Source organism: Rhinolophus sinicus, linkage group LG05, assembly GCF_036562045.2.
Source record: "Rhinolophus sinicus isolate RSC01 linkage group LG05, ASM3656204v1, whole genome shotgun sequence".
NCBI lineage: Eukaryota > Metazoa > Chordata > Mammalia > Chiroptera > Rhinolophidae > Rhinolophus > Rhinolophus sinicus.
Window position 1 is genome coordinate 80,533,150 of NC_133755.1, and position 21,325 is coordinate 80,554,474.

Here is a 21,325-nt window from a genome sequence, read left to right on the forward strand (position 1 = left end):
CTCTCTCACCTCGGCTCTGTCCATTCTTTTCCTGAGAACGTATCACTAATACCTGGTACTTAGGCTTCTCTCTCTCTCTCTCTCTCTCTCTCTCTCTCTCTCTTTCTCCCCCCTCCACCCCCACCTCAGCTAGGCCCCTTCTCTTCCCTGAGAATGTATCACTAATAAACCCTGCCTGCATATTTAAAAATATATATATATAGGGGGAAAAATCATGATGGTTGCTAGATGGGAGAGGGGGGATGGGGGAAGGTAAAGGGATTAGAAAGCACAAATTAGTAGTCACAATATTGTCTCAGGGATGCGAAATACAGTTTGAGGAATATAATCAATAATGTTGTAAACATGTGAGGTGCCAGATGGGCACAGGACTTATTAGGGAGACACTCTGAATCAAGATGAGTGGGAAACCATCTCAATAAACACATTTTGGATTTTAAAAATCACTCAAAAATGAAATATTTCGGTATAATTTTAACAAAACATGCAAAATTTGTATGCTGAAAACTACACAATATTGATAAAATAAAATAAATATCTAAATAAATGGCGAGACATACTGCATTCATGGACTGGAAAACTCAACATAATAAAGATGCTGATTCTTCCAAATTGAGAAACATGTTCAACTCAATATCTATTTTTTTAAAAACAGTGAGATTTCTTTTACATATAGACAAGATTATTCTAAAATTTATATTGAAAGGCAAAACAACTAGAGCAGGTAGAAACAATTTTGCAAAAGAAGAATGATATGGGAGGAATCCATTTGCCTGCTTTCAAGGCTTGTTACATAGAGTAATCAAGACTAAGGTACTGGTGGAGATACAGACACGCAGCTCAAGGGAACAGAATAAAGAACTCAGAATTTGACCCACACAATATGCCTAACAGACTTTTGACAAAGGTGCAAAAGTAATTCAATAAAGGAGAGGGAGACTTTTCAACAAATGGTGCCGCAGCAATTAGACATCCATAGGCAAAAACATCACACATTATATAAAACTTAACAGATGGATCACAGAATAATGTGTAAAATGTAAAAACAGAAAACTTTTAGGATAAAATCTTCGGGATCTAGAGCTAAGCAAAAGTTCTTAGACTAGACACCAGAAGCATAATTCATAAAAGGAAAAATTATAAATTGGATTTCATCAAAATAAAAAAAAGTTATTCTCTACAAAATACCTTTTTAAGAGAATGAAAAAACAAACCACAGACTGGGAGAAAATATTTGCAAATCACATAAATGACAGGACTAGTACCTAGATCTATACAGTCAGGTCTCCATATCTATGGTCCACATCTACAGATACAACTAACCACGGGTCAAAAATATTCCCAATTTCTGTTCTGTTTGCTCATTTATTACATTCTTTAGATTCCACATATAAGTAAGATCATATGGTATTTGTCTTTCTCAGTCTGACTTATTTCACTTAGCGTAATGTCCTCTAGGTCCATCCATGTTGTTGCAAATGGTAAGATTTCATTCCCTTATGGCTGAGTAATACTCCATTGTATAAATGTATCAGTTTCTTTATCCAGTCATCTATCGATGGGCATTTCAGTTGTTTCCATATCTTGGCTATTCCGAATAGCGCTGCAATAAACATAGGGGTGCATATAAGATGGGAGGGGGTAAGGATGAGGGAGAAGGTGAAGAGGTTAGAAAGCGAAAATTTCTAGTTACAGTATAGTCACAGGGGTATGAAATACAGTGTGGGGAATATAATCAATAATGTTGTAAAGATCATGTAAGGTGCCAGATGGGCACTGGACTTATCAGGGGGATCACGTCATGGACGGTGTAGATGCCTGACCACTGCGCTGTACACCTGATGCTGAAGTGGAATAATATTGAATGTCAACTATAATTAAATATATATACAGGTAGATAGATAGATAGATAGATAGATAGATAGATAGATAGATAGAGGCTGTGGAGTGCAGCATAGGGAAGATAGTCCGTGGTATTGTAACATGTCAGACGATGTCAGAGGGGTAGTAGAACGGGGTGGTGGTGGTTATCACTTTGGGAGGGGTGTAAATGCCTAACTGTTACATTGTTTCATACACCTGAAACTAACAAAAAAACAAAATGAAAAAAAATATTCCCCAAAAAGTTACACTGTTGCTAACATGTACTGTGTAGTTAGGCCTACAGTGGTTGCATCTGTATTGAACATGTGCAAACTTTTTCTTGTCATTGTTCCCTAAATAATATAGTATAATAACTATTTACATAGCACTTACATTTTATTAGGTATTACAAGTAATCTAGAGATGTGTGTAGGTTAATTGCAGATACTACTTCATTTTATATAAGGGACTTGAGCATCTACAGATTTTGGCATCTGTGGGGGGTCCTGGAACCAACCGCCTGCAGATACCAAGGGATGACTATATAAGGAACTTTCAAAATTCAACAGTAAAAAGCAAACAATCCACTTAGGAAATGGGCAGAAGACATAAAGTGACATTTCACCAAAGAAGATATACAGATCCAAATAAGCATATAAAAGACGAGCAACATCATGAGCCATTAGAGAAATATAAATTAAAACTAAAATGAGCTCTCATTACACACCTATCAGAATGGCTAAAATTAAAAATAAGAACACTACCAAATGTGGGTGAGGTTGCAGAGAAACTGTCACTCATACATTACAGGAGGAAATGTAATATGGTACAGTCTCTCTGGAAAACAGTTTGGCCATTTCTTTAAAACCTAAACATGCAACCGCCATACAACCCAGCAGTTACACTCCTGAGCATTTATCCCACAGAATTAAAGATATGTGTTCACACAAAAACCTATACTCTAATGTTTATAGCAGCTGAACACAAGGGGCCTGGGTCAGCTTAGAAGGGCGTGGAGTCATCTTACTGATAAGAAGTCGCTAAACTGACCACCCAGGCAACTTTCCAGGGCAGGGCTGTACACGGAGGAAAACTTAGGGTAGTGGAATCAAAACTGAGCCAGGCAGGGACAAGGAGATGAAGGAAAATAAGTGCAAAGCAAGGGATGGAAATAGAGTCGGGAACTCCCAAAAGCAAGCTGCCCTATTTTTGAGCACAATGCAAAAACAACAGAAAAGGGAGCTCTGTGAAGGAAAGTATCCTGACGTTGCCTCCTTCTAAAATTCCAGAAAACGAATTTCATGTAAAAAGAGCAACAGATTTTAAAAAAAGCAACAGATAAGGACTAAAGGTATATCTTATAAAGAGTTAGAGTGAGTAAGAAGAAAATATGGAACAGAAAAAAATCCTTACAGATAAAGAAAGCATATCAGAAAAATCATGCTACCAAAAAGATGAAATTATAACCTCTTTCAAAACAAGCTAAAAGTCATTAAGAAAGTGTTAGAAGATATGAAATAACAACATAAATCACAATGGGAAAATCTCAAAATAGACAATAATATGGTACTATAATAATGTAATGTGATAAATATTTCTCCAATACAATCGTACTACTATAATACCCCTAAGTTTACAAAACGCAACATGCCAAATTTATCAAATAAAACATTATAATTTTTAAGAAAAATCAGAAAGTCTCAGAAATGTGACAGTACTCAGGAAATAATTAGAAACTTTTAAAAAATCCATTTCAGAAATGAAGACTGAACAAGAAGGAACAGAAGAATAAATAAACCCGATGCAGAAGGCCTCAATAGAAAGAGAGAAGGTGAAAAGGAGCCCTTTTTTTTCCCCGTTTCTTCAGCCTCCCGCCCCCTACTGGTCGCCACAGCTCACTCCCGCCAACCTCTGGCTGCTCACGGCAGCCCAGCTCCAGGGAGAGCCGTTGTTCACAATCTTAGCTGTAGAGGGCGCAGCTCACTGGCCCATGTGGGAATGGAGCCGGTGACCTTGGTGTTAGGAGCACAGCGCTCCAATCACCTGAGCTACTGGGCCGGCCGGGAGTTCAACTAAAAAGTATAACTCAATATAACATTCCTAAAACTAAAAAACATTTGAACAACATATTGAAAGAGAATGTGGTTTATTTGAGAAACACAATTCAAACGACCAAAGCCAAGATATATTTTAATAAAATTTCTGGACATTAAAGAAAAAGAAAATACCACCTGGGCATCCCAGCAAAAATAGTGACTTAGATTATCATCACATTTTTTGAGAGCGATGTTACATTAAAATGTAGTAACATTATATTAAGATACTGCAATAAAGCATAGAAATGAAGGAATGAAGCATAGAAATGACGTATAGAATATCTCTGTTCTGCAATCCCCAGTGAATTAAAGGACCGAGGCAATGAGCATCAATGGTTCCTGACATAACAAAAAGAGAGACAACAGACGTTGTGTGCCTCCTGGTGAAAAACCGCACCCCTCTCCCACCATAGACTTTCCAAAGGAACCAAAGCTAAATCTGATCCACCCGCGGTATCCAGATGCCTATTTGCAGGAAATGCAGAGGACGGCAGGATATGTTAAACTGCACCAAGTGTGTGCAGTCAGCAAAATCCAGACTATGGAAAACTCTGCAGGTCAAAAGTTCAGCTAAGGAAAAGAAAGGGATGGAGGCGAAACCTGTCAAGTATAAGAGACATAAAAGACAACTGAGCTATATTGTCCAGGAACTCATACTTGAGTGAACAGACTATACAGAAATACCAAGAAAGGGTTACCATGGCAGTCAGGATATGATCACTTCTGAGAGGACGGAGGGGGTTGACCGGCCTGAGGCATATGGAGACCACAGTGACTGGCAAAGTTCTATTTCTTGACCTGAGTGGTGATTACAGATGATTTGCCTTAAATAATTCATTAAATTATACATTTTGTGTAGTTGTCTGTATCTGTTTCATTTTATAATAAAAATATTTTTTTAAATAGTGAAAAGGAAACAGTGATGAGCTGAGCATCTGTCTTCTGAAGACAATGGGGACAGAAGTTGGAGGAGAGAAGGACTTGGGTGTAACAACTCACAGGCTGAGTGCTGGACCACAGAAAGTGAACAGTTTGGGACTGGAAGGAGTTAGGTCTTAGGGGAATTTCTGGACACTGTCCTTGGAAACGGGGACTCATGGCATATACAAGCAGGAGGAGGAAGGGCAGAAGCGTGAGAGATGCATGATCTCGGAACACAGAACTCCTCCAAGGCCTCACAGAAAAGGGCCACTCCGGAGCAGTGACCTCCCAAGTGTCTGTTACTTAGTGTAGGGCCCACACCAGGCAATACTGCTCCAGGCGAGAAGCTTCAGTCAGGACCTCAGTATGGCGGTGGTGGGGAAACAGCTCTTGAGACCTGCAGGGACAGTGATAAAAGTTTCATGAGGGACCCCCACCCTCCCATTCGAGGGCTTCAGCAGACAGAGCCACCCTTCCATCATACCCCCATGACGTCTCCCTGTGGCCGAGGGATTGAGAAAATGATCTGGCACCCAAAGACAGGGAGAAAGACATTACCTCATCACCAGACAGCTGAGTCGCCACACATCCTGGAATGAAAGAGAGGGAAGAAACACAACATTCCAGTTAAGACTGAATGTTGTCATTATCTGAGGAGTAGGGGGTGACCTGCCTTATCAGAGCTCCATCACCACTGACCCCGGATGTTTCTGCTTCAGAAAAGACTATCCCAGCGATCCTGAGACGTACAACCAGCCTCCCCGCCTCACATCTTTGACATTAGGAAAGTGGGAAGTGGGGAAACCCCAGGGCCGGTGGTAGGTGCTCCCAGAGGCCCGTTACCTTTCCGAGCCCTGAGATGAATGGCGATCCCCACCAGAAGGAAGATGAGCCCAAACAGGAAGGCTACCGCTGCACTTAGCACCTTTCTCCCAGGATGCTCACACTGGGCTCCTACGGGAAACAGGGCTCCACATTAGTAAAAAGCTGCCAATATTGGGCGCACCGTCCTGAAGTCCCAGAGCCTGTGCTGGGTAGCAATTCAATGCCATCCAAAGAACATAAATTTAGAAATGGTTCCTTGAAGCCCAGTTTTTCACCCATTAAGTTTCTGTTACAGAATCTTATAACCCATATGAATGTCCCCTAATACCAAGACCAAAGTATTAGAAGATAGTAGTTCCCCACGTTGGGAGTGACAAGGTGATTAGACCTCCTTATTTCTTGGATGATATAAGGACAGGTATCTGCCATGCTTTCTTCCCCCCTAACTCAAGGACGCCAGTGACGTCCTAACCCCCTCAGCTCAGGGCAAAGAAGAATTAGTGTTGTGCCCAAGATGAATGTGGAGGTAACAGGCCCTGTACTGAGTCAGCAGGACCCCGAGTCGGGCCCAGAAGGTCCAAGAAACTGGTTCTCACTCCACTCCACAGACACAGGGCTTGGCAGGCTGGCATGCTCAACAAGGCAGGTGTAGACATCTCCGAGTTCAGGAGTCGTTTCCAGCATCACCATTTTCTGAAAGGTCCAGTCTCCATTCCCAATAAGGCCAGTGGACACGACCCCCGCTCTCTCCTCCTGCCCGTTCCGGAACCATCTGATCGTGATGTGCCCTGGATAGAACCCCGTCACAGAGCAAAGCAGCACGTTGTGGTGCTGCAGGCTTGGGGGCCTCTCCGGATACACTGTCACCTCCGGTTGCACTAGAAAGGGAGAGAAAAATGACCCTGTGAAGGAAAACCACAAAAGACTATCTCTGCCCCTTATAGGCTCTTTCCCAGACCATCCAAGAGGAAACTGGAAATGTGAGGAAATCTCAGAAACTGGATGCGGCAGTGCCCCCAGGGAGGATTTAGGCCTTATCAGACAGTCCCCCCTTATCCATTACCCCTTGTGGTTGAGATACACTAGCTCTGAAAGTCCCTGAGAACCTGGGGGGCCTAGGACCAAGGTCACAGTGACCTGACCTGTGAGGATAATGAGTGAGTCACAGCTGGGGACAGAGCCTATACACAGACTCCCCTGCTCCTAATCCATTTGTCCCGAAGCAGGAAGTCGCTTCTCATGAGGAGGAAGAGTGATGGCCAGGTTCACACGAGGGAGATCCCTGAACCCACCAGACCTGCCCTCCCCCTCACCTTTTCTCCCCACAGTGAAGGGTGCACCCAGCTCGTAGTTATGTCTGCAGAGCACATCCACAGCGGCTCTACTTCTCTCCAGTATGTCTGGCCGATGGTTCCACAGCTCAGCATCAGGCCGCCCCAGCTCCGTCAAGGCCACAAACTTCCCCACATCACTGTCAAAACGTGCATACTCCTCCAAGTTAAAGATGAACCTGACCACAAACTGCACCCTTTCTGTCCCGTTGGTGAAGTAGCAGTCAGCTTTGGCCTGAATCACAAAATCTTCTGAAAAAAAAAAAAAGACTATAAACCAGCCCCCACCTTTAGGAAACCCTACCTGGTAAATTATGCCAGGCTGCATGGATTTGAGAGGTGGCCTTTGACCTCAGTAAACAGGCCCTTGGACCCCACCCTTGTTCCTCTTACCAAAGATATCCACAGTGGGACGAAGCCTGCAACCCATCCTACCAGGCCAGCCAAACAGGAGACATGTAACCCAAGAAGCAAACCAAAGAGAGTCCCAAGAGACATAAATATTCAACAAATATTCATTCATTCATTCATTCATTTTCAACAAATATTTATTGACTGTGTTTTGCCAGACACTGTGCTAAGTTTCTCCAAACCAGGTTTTCAGAAGTCCAAGGTTTGAACTCCATAATCAAGTCGAAAGATCCCTCCTCACATGGAATAATTCAGTAGTATTCTTGACCTTAGCTGGTTCATTCCATACATTCTTTCTGGAGAAAGTGAAGGAATAATGAAGGTGGGGCAAAGAAATGCAGAGTAGGTACATGGTAGGTGTGAAATCAGCTCCCTTTCTGCCTTCAACTCACTACGGGTTTTCTCCAAGAATTTTGTCTGGACCTTTTCCTTTGTACTCTTATTCAGAGACCTCATCCCTGCTGTTGGCTCTAATGAGGTAATGACCTCATGACCCCCGTTGATGTTGGGTGAAATAATGTTAACCCATGAATTCAAGTTGCCTTTCATCATCACCATCATCACCATCATCACTGACACGTTATACCTACAATCTAGTAGTTGCAACAACACGGTGATAGGGAATATAAGGTTTGCTTATAAGGTTCCCTTCTTTGGGAACTTTTAAATTAAACACTGCCACCTAAGATGGAATAAAAAAATCCAATTCCATTCTCTATTATGATTTTCTACTTTCAAAGTACTTTATTAATATTGAGAGTGATTAAGTTGAGCCATATATTAACTTTCACACATTGTACCTCATTTCTAATCTTCTCATGTTCTCCAAAGTAATTTAATTGTCCAAAGCTATTCAATCAGTCCTCAAAGGAAAGAAAAAGTATGCCTCTTACTGGTAGAGCATAGTGTGCTACGGCTGAATGTTATGTCCCTCCAAAGTTCATATGTTGAAATCCTAACTCCCTAAGATGATGGCATCATTAGTTGCTGCCTTTGGGAGGTGCCATGAGGGTGGAGCCCTGATGAATGGGATTAGTGCTCCAGAGAAATCCCTCACCACTTCCACCATGCGAGGACCTCGCAAGGGCCCCAGGAAGGGGCCAGCTATGAACCAGGAAGGGGCCAGCTATGAACCAGGAAGGGAACCCCCACCAGAACACGACCATGCTGGAGCCTTGATTTTGGACTCCCCAGCCCCAGAACTGGGAGAAATAAATTTCTATTGTTTATCAGTCACACAGTCTGTGGCATGTTGTTATAGCAGCTCAAACAGACTAAGACCGTGTTATGTGTCTTAGATTTGAAGATCTGGAAAAGTTTAAGAGACACGCTGGTAAGTAAATAGATCTGGGATAGGTCTCAGTTGATATGAGCTCTAGTTTTAAATCCAGTAGTTTTACATAGAAACAGACACTTACCCTCCCTGACCTGCTTCCCCATTGATAAAAGTGTGTTTGGGTTCACACCCAACAACACTGAGGGAGAGCTCAAAAGCATAGTACTGAGAAAAGAAAACAGGATGTGTTTAATGCACAATGACATTTATTAAAACACACACAGAAAAAACAATGCTACATGTTTTCAAAGGCCACCCTCGTACTTAAAGACACACCAGACACATGGATATTTATGGAAGAGAAGGAATGAGAATGGAGACAAGGGAAAAGGGGAGAGAGTCTACTGACCAATGATTACGATGTGCTGTGAACTCACTGGGTAAGAGTAGATCGATTCTATGCACTTGAGAACAATGATAAAAGGAAATTCAAACGGGTTAATAATGCATGTTGGCAGGAAAGATCTCCCTGAAGAAATGGTGTCTAAGTTGAGACTTGAAAGATCATTGTTACTGGTCTTGAGTTGTAAATTTACTTTCCTTTCTAAGTTCAGCAGGCTCCTTCAGGAACGGCCGAGCTGAGCTTCCAGGACGGCAGCGTCCTTCCTGGGTCAGCCATACTCATCTCTCACTCAATAGCTGATTTCGTGTGATGCTCTCACCTCTTAGTCTCTGTTCCCTCTTACAGTCAAAATCGGGGAATTTTTTTTTTTAATTTAGATCTGGTTCAGATTTAAGATCTGGACTGATTTTTTTTTTTTTCATTTGTGCTGTTTAATGGGCATTACAAGCTCAGCAAGTTTTCTCTTCTCTAAGAATAATGATCTTCTCCTACACACCCTCCCCCAGGTTTGTTCCTCTTTTGTATTTAATGAGATTTTGACATTCAAAGGGGTTTTGTTTTTAGCTCATTAGATCCTGTTTTCTGCTGATAAATATGTTTCATAGTGCAATATTGCTTCATGTTTGCATAGCCTATCTTGTCAGCTAGAAGAATAACAGCAATAAATACATGTACCCAGTAACCTGAGGACAAGAGTGACGTATTCAACTCTTATTTCTCAAAATTGCTTCGTACAATTCTGACCATATAATAGGGGCTTAACAGATGCCAAAAGAAGCAATCTTTGTTTCCAATTTCTTTTGTTCATGTATAGTCCAATTGAATAAATACAGAAACAGTCACACTCATCAGAGCAAACTCGGGGCTGAAGATTGGCAGCTAGTCTCAGACTGCCTCCATTTTTTCAGTCCTCCTGACTGGCATTGATCCAACAAGGACCCTAAACAAGACAAAATATTTCCCTTCTTCCTGCCTCCCGACACCTTGACTCTGTGGCTCTGGTACAGGAAGTCCCTTTTCCCAGCAGTCCATTATGTGTGGCAAAGGGTAAAGAAACACTTCTCATCAAAGGGAGAACACTGTCTTTGAAGCCAGAAGCCATGTCCAGTCTGGTCTATACCCTGGACCTATATGGAAAGGCATCCCTCCCCCATGCCAATTCTTGCATACACACATGAAAAAGAAAATCCTTCTGTTCTTACCTGGAGAGTCTCTGTCTTGAGTCATAGAGAAATCCAGCCTGATGAGATTCACTATCAGAGCCACCACCCAGTGAACCCACCCAGAACCCATTCTGGAAGGAAAAAAATGAGACAGGAAAATCATCAACCTCTTCAGAACGGGGCTTGCCCCCACACAACTCAGGCAAAACATATTCATTAAGTGTATACCTTCCTGGCCTACCCAGGACTGGAAACTTCCCACACTGACAACCAATCAAGATACAGAAGTTTTGCATCATTAGGTGCTGGGTAGAATATTTTCATAAACGTGTTATACTACTCGAGAATTGTTTACCTGTGGAATCCCTGACAGTAGTTTAGGTATGTGGAAAATGGGCCAGGAGAAAAAGAAAAAAATACTCTACACAGTAGGTGGTCCTAGAAGAACTGAGCGCATTGTTTATTATGTACCCTGCTATCCTCATTTTGCAGTGTCCCTGGCCTGTCCTCACCAAGTATGTCTCCCTTCCTATGGGGTGGTTGGCGTTGCCAACAGAGGGTGTGTTAATTGAGAAGAAAGTAGACAGCATTCTGAAGCATATACCTTCAGCGGAGGTGGTGAAGGGATTATCAGAGAACGAATAGAAGAGATTGAGAATAACCTAGAGAGTATGATTTCCTATAAATCAAAACAGGGCCAAAAACAAAAAACCACAAAGAGAGGATTCTCAGGAGAACAAAACACTGCAAAAATGTTCATGAGGCTAAAATATAAGAAAACATTATTGTATTTTATAATTAGTGGGTCACCAATAACCTTTAATGGGACATGGAGTGTAAAAGGTAAAAGCTGTATTTCAAAACAGTAAAAAGTAAATTGGAAATGAGAAAATGAAGGTAGCAAATATAAAAGTCCCTCTAGAATTTTGAAAGTGAAAATAAGGAAAAGGATGAGACTGTCACTTTAGAGAAAAGCAACACCAAACAAACATTACTTTTATGATAGGAAAGACCTTAACAAGTTTCTGAGGCAAATGGAACGCACCCCCCCCCCAAAAAAAAAATAATTCTGACTGGAATTCAAGAATAAGAATAATTGTCAGGCTTGACAATAAAAAGGAACGCTTCTTCAGATACAAGAATGAAAACACTGGAGTAAGAATGAAAGATGTGGCGTAAGAAAGATGGGAATGAGGACGTTCCAGTTGTATGACTTTCAATGGATTCAATTTAAAATAAGATAAGATCTGCTAAAAATGAGCTGCAAGAAAATGTATTTGATAACTAAGGAGAGCAAGACTCCTCTTCAGCAAAGTGGATTATAAGTGCATTATCATGTATTTAGCACAGAGCTATCCATGCTCAATGTTACGGGCTGTTCAGTGATTGAACAGACAAGTCCCTTGTCCTCAAGAAATGTATAACCTACGTGGAGTGTCAGGGAAACAATCCACTATACTGTCAGGAAGAATGAATAAATTTGTAATGTTGGAGCACATAAACAGACTAAACTCTAACAACTTTGTCTAGAAAGAGCTCGTGATGAAGTTGTATTTGATGAAATTGGCCTAACAAACGGAAAATTTAGGAATTCAAAATACCCAGTACATGAGGACAATAGAGAGGAGATAAACAGTGAAACAAAAAAGTTTATCTGGAATCCCTTTAAAATGACTGATTATCCACAATAAATAAGTATATGCACACTACTTCATTGAATGGGAGAAGATACAATAGAATTTTTTTTTTTTGCTTCTTCATTTCCCTAAAGAAACACATGTTTTGATGGGTATGTAAGGCGGGATTATGATGGTGGTTGACCAGGAGACCCAGAAATACTTGATTTATGCCTTACCAAATATGCTGGGATGCCCTCGGAAAAGCTCTACCCATAAATAGTAATAGCAAATTGTAAATCAAAAGTTTATTATTAGATGGTCAAATCCCTGACATGCCAAAGAGTTTTATGGTAAGCTTCTCTGAAGCATTAAGACCCCAAGGCCTCATATTCCCTCTTAAGTCCTACATGTATCATTTGCCAAGTGTAAATCCTAAAGGATTAAGAACTTCCAAGCACATGAGTAATACTGTGGGAAGAAGAAAGATGATTGGGTCACAAAGGGACTCTTCAAGATAGCAGAAATAGGGTTCAGAAAAGAGTAGTAAAATGCAACTATGTAACCTTTTAATGTACTCTGATGCACTCTTAGTGAACATGCCCTACCCTGGAATCTGATCCCTCAGAATAATAATTTCTTCTCTTGGAGTTCATGATAGGTAAAGAAAAAGATGGAGAGGTGTGGAAGACATCCCTAGTGTTCACCATTTTCCTTGACTTCCTGGGTACATGGAAAACGATACCTCCTAGTCGCTGGGACTATGTGACTAGTTCTAGCCAATGGTTAGTGAACAAAAAGTTCTCGATCAAAAATTTAACTATTATATCATTGCATGATTCTTCTTCTCCTCCCCTACCAAGTCAACCAAGACAGCCTTGTGTTGAAATGGTGAAATCAGAATTAAAAGTAGTCGGGGCCGGCCCGGTGGCTCAGGCGGTTGGAGCTCCGTGCTCCTAACTCCGAAGGCTGCCGGTTCGATTCCCACATGGGCCAGTGGGCTCTCAACCACAAGGTTGCGGGTTCAACTCTTCGAGTCCCGCAAGGGATGGTGGGCTGCACCCCCTGCAACTAGCAACGGCAACTGGACCTGGAGCTGAGCTGCGCCCTCCACAACTAAGACTGGAAGGACAACAACTTGACTTAGAAAAAAGTCCTGGAAGTACACACTGCTCCCCAATAAAGTCCTGTTCCCCTTCCCCAATCAAATCTTAAAAAAAAAAAAAAAAAAAAAAGAATATAAAAGTAGTCTAATTAGCTGAATCATCATGGAAGGCAGCCACCCTGAAAATCACTCAAACCTACAACAGATGCTATATAAATGAGAGATAACTTTTGCTTAATTAAGACACTGAGCGTTGTTTGTTACCGCAGCCTGGCCTGATTTAACCTAATATAGGACAGGCACAGAAATGTTGACCCACCCCCACCACATCCCTCAGGAAGAATTGAATATTCATGAATAACACCTACCACAGGCCAGAAAATGGTAGACACTGCATACAAAGCATGTGACCCATGACTGGGAGTACTTCTTCTAGAGGTGGGTGGTTGTGTTGCTCCCATTTGGGAGGCCATGTGTGGAACTGAGGAAAAAGGTGGCAAGTTAGAAGGAGATCAAGCCACTGAACTTTAACTTCCTCCCTTCTTCTTACCCACACCTACTTTAGTCTTTCCCATGTATCTCAAGTTATTTGGAAATGGAGAAAAACATTTGACGTGAGGCTGAGTGAGTGAGGGTATCAGAAGTAGTAGAAGCACGAGAGGGCACGAGGCGTAAGTCTACGCCTGTTTCCTCTCCTCGGCAGGCCGTCCCCTGGCTGGGCTTCTGCAGCTTCTCTCAGAGATAAAAGAGGGTCCATGAGGAGAGGAGAAAGAATGGGGCTTAGAGAATATAGATTAAATGGGGGCTTGTATTTCAGAGGGAAGAGAAGGAGTTCCCAGATGGTAAGGGGTGGTGAGAGAGCACTGGGGGGTAGGGATGCTGATCCAGAAAGTTAGGACGGCTGCTCTTTCTTACTTCTGGGGTAAATGTGTCCCAGGCCCATCAACACTAAGGTCCGACATGCCTCCATCATCATAATAAGAACTAATATTTGCTGATTGCTTATTGTGAGTCAGTTTTCTAAGCGTTATATGAAAGAATATGTGGGAGTGGGAGTGAGAGAAAGAGGAAGGGAGAGAATCATCACAACCCTTCACAGTAGATACTATTATGATTCTCCGTTATATAGATGAAGTAATGAAAGAATGAACCAAAGTTCAAACAACTAGTAAGTCTATCGTCTGTGCTTTTTCCATTGCACTGTATGGGAACCAAGGAAAGCTTTGTTTATGAACATTCAGCACCTCTGTAATGATAAGATGCACAAAGGGGCAAAATAACTGAAGAATTTTATTATGACTGTTTGGTGTTAGGACAGACCTCCATCATAGCCTGTTGCACAAAAGGAAATCGGTGGCCGCGTGTATCACAAGCAAGGAAGGGCATAGAGCCTATTGTAGGAACTGAGAGGGGACAACAACACCAACCTGTGAATCTCCCTTGTCAATGGCCTCTGATGCAGCTAAAATGAATTGAATCATCTGATTTGTCCAGTTAGAAGCTTTGTTGAGTCGTTTTCTGTGCTTAGTGTCAATGTCTACAGTGAGAGGATCTGGGGTCCCCAGGCTTATCAGAGACTATACAGTTCTGGGGAGACAGCTAACAAAAGGAGAGGTTGTGGCCTGGTTCCTACCCCTCCATTTTTGTTTTTGTATTCTACTTATATGAGCTTGAAAAACAAGTGGGGCATTTTGAGTTTCTCTTCCTGTCTGACTTCAGCCAAGAGCCCTACTTAATATAGATACAGGCTTTTCTGAGATTTTTCATGTAAGTTCATATTTTGCATCTCTCTTCCTCTTTCTCTCCCTGTTCTCTAGGGAGAGAAGTTGGGTGTGATCTATATGGTTGTTTCTTGAGGTGGGTAGCAATAATCCTCCCTATTACCTGATATAAATTCCCCTTCAATTGCTATTTTGATGAATTTAAATTTGAAATACGCTGTACATTTAAATTCATGTTCCTCTTTCTACACCCACCTATCACCAGAAACATAAGCTGGCTTGGAGAAGTTAGAAAAATATTCTGAGCTACTAGACAGAAAATTAAAACATAGTTTTAGAGAACACTGTGTGTTGAGCTACAGTTTAATTGAAGGTGAGAATTACCAGGGTGAGAACATTGCCAGCCCAAAACACTTAATTCTCCCTCAGTGGTGATTGTAGTCCCAAACTAGAGGAGCTGTCACATGAGGGGAAAGGGAAGAAGAAAAGGATATGAGAAACAATAAAAATAATTGGAATTTGGAATGTCCGAAGCAAACTCATGATCTCACCCAGAGAATCCATTTGGGAACTGAGGGACTAAAGGTTCTGGCTTCTAAATTAGCAATCACTCCTTTGATACAATGTCTGGATGGGTGTATCCACCCAACATTGATTTTTGTGTATTACATGATACCATTCTCTTATGATGGTTTTGTCTATCACCTCATCCTGGAAAAGTGAATGTTCGTGGTCTTTTGTTCTCCTAATTTGTTCATTTGAATTCACTATTCCTAGGAAATACTCACTGAAATTATAATATTATGAACTTCACAAAGGTTTTCTAGAACAAACCCAACTTGGTCCTGATGGTTTTTAAAAAATCTGTGCTGGAATCTGTTTGTAATACGTTTTTAGGACTTTTGCATCAACATTAATAAGTAAACTCATCTACAGATTTATTTTGTGCATTGTAATAGTTTAACATCAATATTATACTTACTTCATTAAAAGAATGCTTTTCATGCTATTGAGCCATTTAATTAGAATTGGAATTATCTTTTTTTTTTTTTTCCTTTAAAGACTATTACATTCCCCTATATCTGGACCTTGAGCTTTTCTTGGGATAACCCAAGAAAACTCTACTTCTTCTATGGAAATTATTCTATATAGGTATTCTAACTAAGTAGGGGTTGGTTTGGTATATTTTACAAGAGAATTATTGATTTAATCCAAATTTTCAATTTTATTTCTATAAAATTAAACAAAGTAGTCTCTTCTGATTTTTCCTCTGTTCCCGTATTAATTTTATCCTTGTCATTTCTTATTTTCTTTACTTGCAACTTCTCTATGTTTTTGCTGATGATGTTTATCTTACTAAAATAAATTTAAAGATTTCGAATTTATACATTCTACTGGTATTTAGTTTTCTAACTCTTTGATTTCTGCTTTTATCTTTATTATCTGCTCCTGCTTTCATTTGATTTTATTGTCCTTTTCACTTAATTCACTGATTTTGTTCTTTCCTTTCACTGATATAAGTAATTAAGGTCATGAATTCTCCTTTGAGCACTGCTTTAGCTATATCCCAAAAGTTTTGACATGTGATTTTTAATTGTCATTTTTCTAGAAGTTTTTCATTTGTCCCTCTCCCCCCGCCCCGTTCCCCGCCCCAATTGGCCCAAGAGACCATTTCTTTAAGTTTCTATATGGAAGAGCATTTATCTTTTTTGATTTTCTTATTATTATCTAGCTTGTTGCATTACGGTCAGAGAATAGTATCTGTATCACTCCTACTTTTAGAAACTTACTGCGGTTTTTTTGTGCCATAATATGTACTCGATTTTCATTAATTTTTTTGGCACTTGAAAAATCATATTCTCTATTTTCAATGAAAAATGTCAAATGTATATCCATCAGATCTAATCTTTATTATATTAATAACATCTTCTGCATTCATACTTATTTTTTGTTTACTTTGTCTAAGTCCTGAGAAAAGTGAATTAAAGTCACCTGTTAGTAGTACATTTCTGAATATTTTCCTTGTATCTAGCTCCTTAATTTCTGCTTTATGAGAGTTGCTTATATGTTACTTAGAACTTATACATCTCAGATATTCATTATGAATTTTACACTTTCCATTATAAAGTGGTTTTTTGTCTTACTCAATTTTTGTTGTTTGTTTTTTGGTCTGACTTTCAGACCAAATAATAAGATTTATAATTTTTTAAGATTTTGACCTTTGCTTCCTTTTTGTTTGCATTCTTTTATGATGCCTTTACCCATCATTTTATTTGTTGAATAAGTGAATGAATCTTTCTGAATTACTTTATTTTAGTCTTTCGTATATGGGAAACAGCAGAGTTTTTCTTTTAATCTAATCTAGAAATATTTTTATTTTATAGATGAGTGAAGCCCACTTACAATTATTAATATAGCAAATAAGCTGTATAAATTGGAAGTTATTTTGTTAAATGTGCTTTTTACATGAGTATGTCTTTTAAAAAACCTTTCACTGTCTTTTTTGTGGTTTTCTAAATTGCAGTTTTTCAGCTGCTTAAGAAGTTGTATATTTTGGGATTGTCTTGATAATTTTATTTTTATATAATACAATTCGTTCCCTCTTGTCTTGGGTAGTTTGTGATTAGTTTTCTACTATGACCATCATAAAACTAGCTTATATCTTCTCCCCTCCTGTCCCACTTTCTTTGTGCTTAACTTTGCATTCCTAAATACATTCTAATATAACTACTTGTCTTATCAGTTTTAAGGGGTATCTTTTGATTCCCAGATATTACAGACAAGGCCATTAGCAAGCTTAGTCTATATCCTTACTCATTTTTCCACTTAATCTGAAATTATTAAGAAATGTGTTTTTATTCATCAATTTCTTGTAATTCTGTCTACATCTTCTTACATATTTTGTGACTTTGTGGCTTGGTGCAGGATTCAGTTTTCATATAATGTTCCGGTGACTTCTAGTTATCATTATGCAATGATCATCTTTGTCCCTACAGTCGCCTTTGGTCTTAGGCTGCATTTTTAAATATCAATGTAACCACACAGGCTGTCTTCTGTTATTGTTAGCTTCGTGTATTGTATTGCATGTCTTGATTTTAATCTTTTCATGTCTTTAGGGATTTTTTGTGACTCATGGGAAGAGTATATAACACTTCTATTAATCCATTCTGAGAACTTCTTTCTTTTAACTCCTAAATTTAAGTTATTTACATATATTAGATTACCAAGTTTTCTGGATTTGTTTCTATTATCACATATTGTTTTCTATTTTATGTTTCTTTCTTTTTTTCTCCTTTCATGATTTATATTAAATTGATTACATTTTAAAGTAATTTCTAATTTCCCTCTACTGGCTTAGGAGTTTTAAATTCTATTAGTTAAGAGTTACCCCTAGATTTTTAACATGACAACTTGGCAACGATTGATTAACAATTGAAGTTAATCAATATCTCTACCCTCCTTACAAACAAGACAAAGATTTTAGAACACTTTTATTTATCTGCCTCATTCTCATGTTATTTCTGATTTTTCTGTCTTGTTTTTAAATTTAAAAGTTATTATTGTTAGTGATTTTTATAGATATAGTCATTTTACTTTTCTCTTCCTAATTTACCAATATTTTAGACAGGTTTGCTGTTGTTGTGTGTTTCTCATTTTTGTTTCTTGCATCCCAATTTTTCTTTCTGGGTTCTTACTTAAGTGGTAATAAAACAAAAGCAAATGACAACGATATGATGCCACCCTTTATCCATAAGATTGGCAAAATCTAAAAGTTAACAAAACTCTGTGTTGGTGAAAATGTGGGAAAATAGATAAACTCATATATTGCTAGTGGAACTGTACATTAATACATTCTTTATGAAGGCAATTTTGTGGTATCTATCAATATTAATAATATATATATATATATATATATATATATGCTTGGACTCAGCAACACCCCCTTCAGGATTTTATCCCAGTGAATTTCGCGCACATGTGTATTATAATGGCTATGCAAGCATTGATTATAATAGTGAAAGACTTTCAATAGCCCAGCTACCCATGGATAGGAGCAGACAGGCTAAATGAAATATGGTACTTCTATAAAAAGAATACTATATAGTCATATGTTTCTACAGTTTAAAAAGTAAAGTTCAGAACAAGGAATTTAGGGAACTGCTATTTGTAAAAATAGGGAGGAAGAATATATACACATACATGCTTCAATATACATTAAAGTTCTCTGGCAGAATAAGCATAAAGCTCAGAGCATGGGATGCATATTGAAGGGTATTGGCAAACTATGGGGGAGGTTGGGAGTGAGGCTTTCCTCTGTATACCTTTTTGTGCCTTTTGAGTTTTAAACCACATTAATATATTGCCTGCTCAGATAAATTGTACCTTAAAAAAAGAATAGTTAGAGGGTAAGTGAATACAGGAAATACAGGCAACTCTTTCGAGTTTTGTTATAAAGTTAGGCAGAGTCTACCTTTTCTTAGCTGTGTGACCCAGGCAAGTTACTAAATGTTTCTAAATCTCCATTTTCTCATTCCTAGAATTGGGAGCTACATCTACCACATAGGGTTATCTTGAAGATAAGAAGATATACGAGTATATCATGCACTTAGCACAGTAGTACCACGCAGGAAGGACTCAATAAATGATCGTTATTATTATTGAATTATTATAATTCACGAGTCCATAAAACTTTGGGTTGGAAACCCAGTATTTCCTCAAACCACTAGATGGCATCAGACTCAAATAAACGGGTGCCTCTTTCACTCACTAAGCCCAATACAAGGAAGATCTTTGTGTTCCTTATTCCCTAGTCCTTTCCCGAAAAGTCTAGCTCCACTGTCCCTCCTCTTGATCCACGACAGCCATGCTGCGGTTACCCCACTTGACCAGGGTACAAAGGACTTGAAATTCAATGCTGGGCAGGGCAGATGGCATGGAGGTTGTTTGGGGCTCCAAAGAAATCTGAGTGTTTCCTAAGGCTCCCCCTTTCCACTCATAGCTTCCTTTGGAAAGAGTAAAACATGACTGAGTGGGGAAGATACTGAAGGTAAGTGACAAGAAGAAAAGGAAATCAAATGTGTTGTAGGGAGGAGGAGTAAATTTGGGGAACAGTGTGTACTTCCAGGACTTTTTTCCAAGTCAAGTTGTTGTCCTTTCAGTCTTAGTTGTGGAGGGCGCAGCTCAGCTCCAGGTCCAGTTGCCGTTTCTAGTTGCAGGGGGCACAGCCCGTTATCCCTTGAGGGAGTCGAACCGGCAACCTTGTGGTTGAGAGGACGCACTCCAACCAACTGAGCCATCCAGGAAGCAGTTCAGCTCAAGGTGCCGTGTTCAATCTTAGTTGCAGGGGGCGCTGCCCACCATCCCTTGTGGAACTTGAGGAATCAAACTGGCAACCTTGTGGTTGAGAGGCCACTGGCCCATGTGGGAATCGAACTGGCAGCCTTCGGAGTTAGGAGCATGGAGCTCTAACCGCCTGAGCCACAGTGCCGGCCCCTATCAGTGAATTTTAACAGATCATCTTCTTCAATGAGAGCTGAAGTTTCCATAAGGTTGGGAGATACAAAAATTATTATTCTCCTTTTATGAACAGAGGAAGGGCAATTGGTGGGGAGGGGAAAGAACCAGGCCAACCTTCACTCTGCCAAATGGATATTTCACCCTAGTGATACCTGAGAGATGAACAGGTGTGGAGCAGCTAGCTAGGCAGCAGCAGGACAAGCAAAGGCTTATGTGCATAAGGAACGCCCTGCTCTGGCCCCACCCTGCTCCCAATAGTTGCCAGGCAGAAAAAAGTCCAAAACAACACAAGTTCTGGCTGGTGCATTGCTAGGGCTGGAAAGTACCTGCTATTTCCCGGAATGTGAAAGCTTCTGTTTCCTAGAATAGGAACCTTCAATGGTAAGTCCCTCCCGGTAACCAATTAATGTGTACAGCTTTGGATTTCAGTGGTTGGTCCATGTAGGGATGATGGAGAATGAGGACAGTGGAGGAAAGAGATTTATGCATTTATCCAACAGACATTTATTATTGTCCACTATGAATCGTGCCCTGTACCAGGCAGTATAAAGCTTATTATGATACATGGCCTCCCTCCCCGCCTCCAGGAGTTCATGGTCTAATGGAAAGACAAAGGGGGGGAGGGTTACAGAGTTTAATAAAGGCTGAGAAAGAGGTGCACCCCCAGAGCAATGGTGCACATGGAAAGGGCACTTCCTCCGGACAGAGGAGATAAGGGAAGGCTTCCTGGAAGAACTAAATCCTAAGTTAAGTCTGAAGAACGTGGGGTAAATCGGGGGAGGGTAGTGCCGGGAAACCACATGCAAAGGCACAAAGGTATTAGGAGGGCAGGACTTTGGTGTGTCTGGAGCAACAGGAGAGCGCTGGACAAACAGGCTGGAAAACCCTGTGTGCGCTGAGAAAGACCTGAGCAGAAAGCGATGCAGAGCACCTGCAGGGTTTTACAGAAGTGGCATCGTTCTCTGTGCCTTCTAGAAAGAAAGAATGACTTCATGAACAATGGCTGGATGAGGTGAACCAACAATAGGGAACCCTCTTTGGAGGTGAGATAGTCTAAGACCACGAATGGAAGTTATA

General features: G+C 40.2%; 1 protein-coding gene across 3 annotated transcripts; it reads right to left on the reverse strand.

Moving 5' to 3' along the window:
- Positions 1-454: 454 nt before the first annotated feature.
- On the reverse strand, positions 455-10,510 carry LOC109439958 (HLA class II histocompatibility antigen, DO beta chain). Of its 3 annotated transcripts, XM_074332746.1 has the most exons (7): positions 10,329-10,509; positions 7,019-7,288; positions 6,302-6,583; positions 5,724-5,834; positions 5,439-5,470; positions 5,202-5,277; positions 455-1,603 (listed from the first exon to the last, which is right to left on the reverse strand). In XM_074332746.1, the coding sequence occupies exons 1-6, from the start codon at positions 10,504-10,506 to the stop codon at positions 5,242-5,244; spliced, it is 909 nt and encodes a 302-aa protein (XP_074188847.1). In that variant the 5' UTR covers positions 10,507-10,509; the 3' UTR covers positions 455-1,603; positions 5,202-5,241. The 3 variants fall into 3 exon arrangements, with proteins under 3 accessions (XP_074188847.1, XP_074188848.1, XP_074188846.1); XM_074332747.1 differs by having other exon boundaries at positions 455-5,277; positions 7,019-7,285; positions 10,329-10,510; XM_074332745.1 differs by lacking the exons at positions 455-1,603; positions 5,202-5,277 and having other exon boundaries at positions 5,284-5,470; positions 10,329-10,510.
- Between the last annotated feature and the right edge of the window lie 10,815 nt (positions 10,511-21,325).

Coding starts and splice junctions, on each gene's coding strand:
- LOC109439958 (XM_074332745.1), bottom strand. CDS start 10,506: ATGAATATGTTTTGCCTGAGTTGTGTGGGGGCAAGCCCCGTTCTGAAG. Junction 6,584..7,018: donor CTTCACTGTGGGGAGAAAAG/GTGAGGGGGAGG, acceptor CTCCCTTTCTAG/TGCAACCGGAGGTGACAGTG. Junction 5,835..6,301: donor CCCTGTGTCTGTGGAGTGGA/GTGAGAACCAGT, acceptor TGTTTCCCGTAG/GAGCCCAGTGTGAGCATCCT.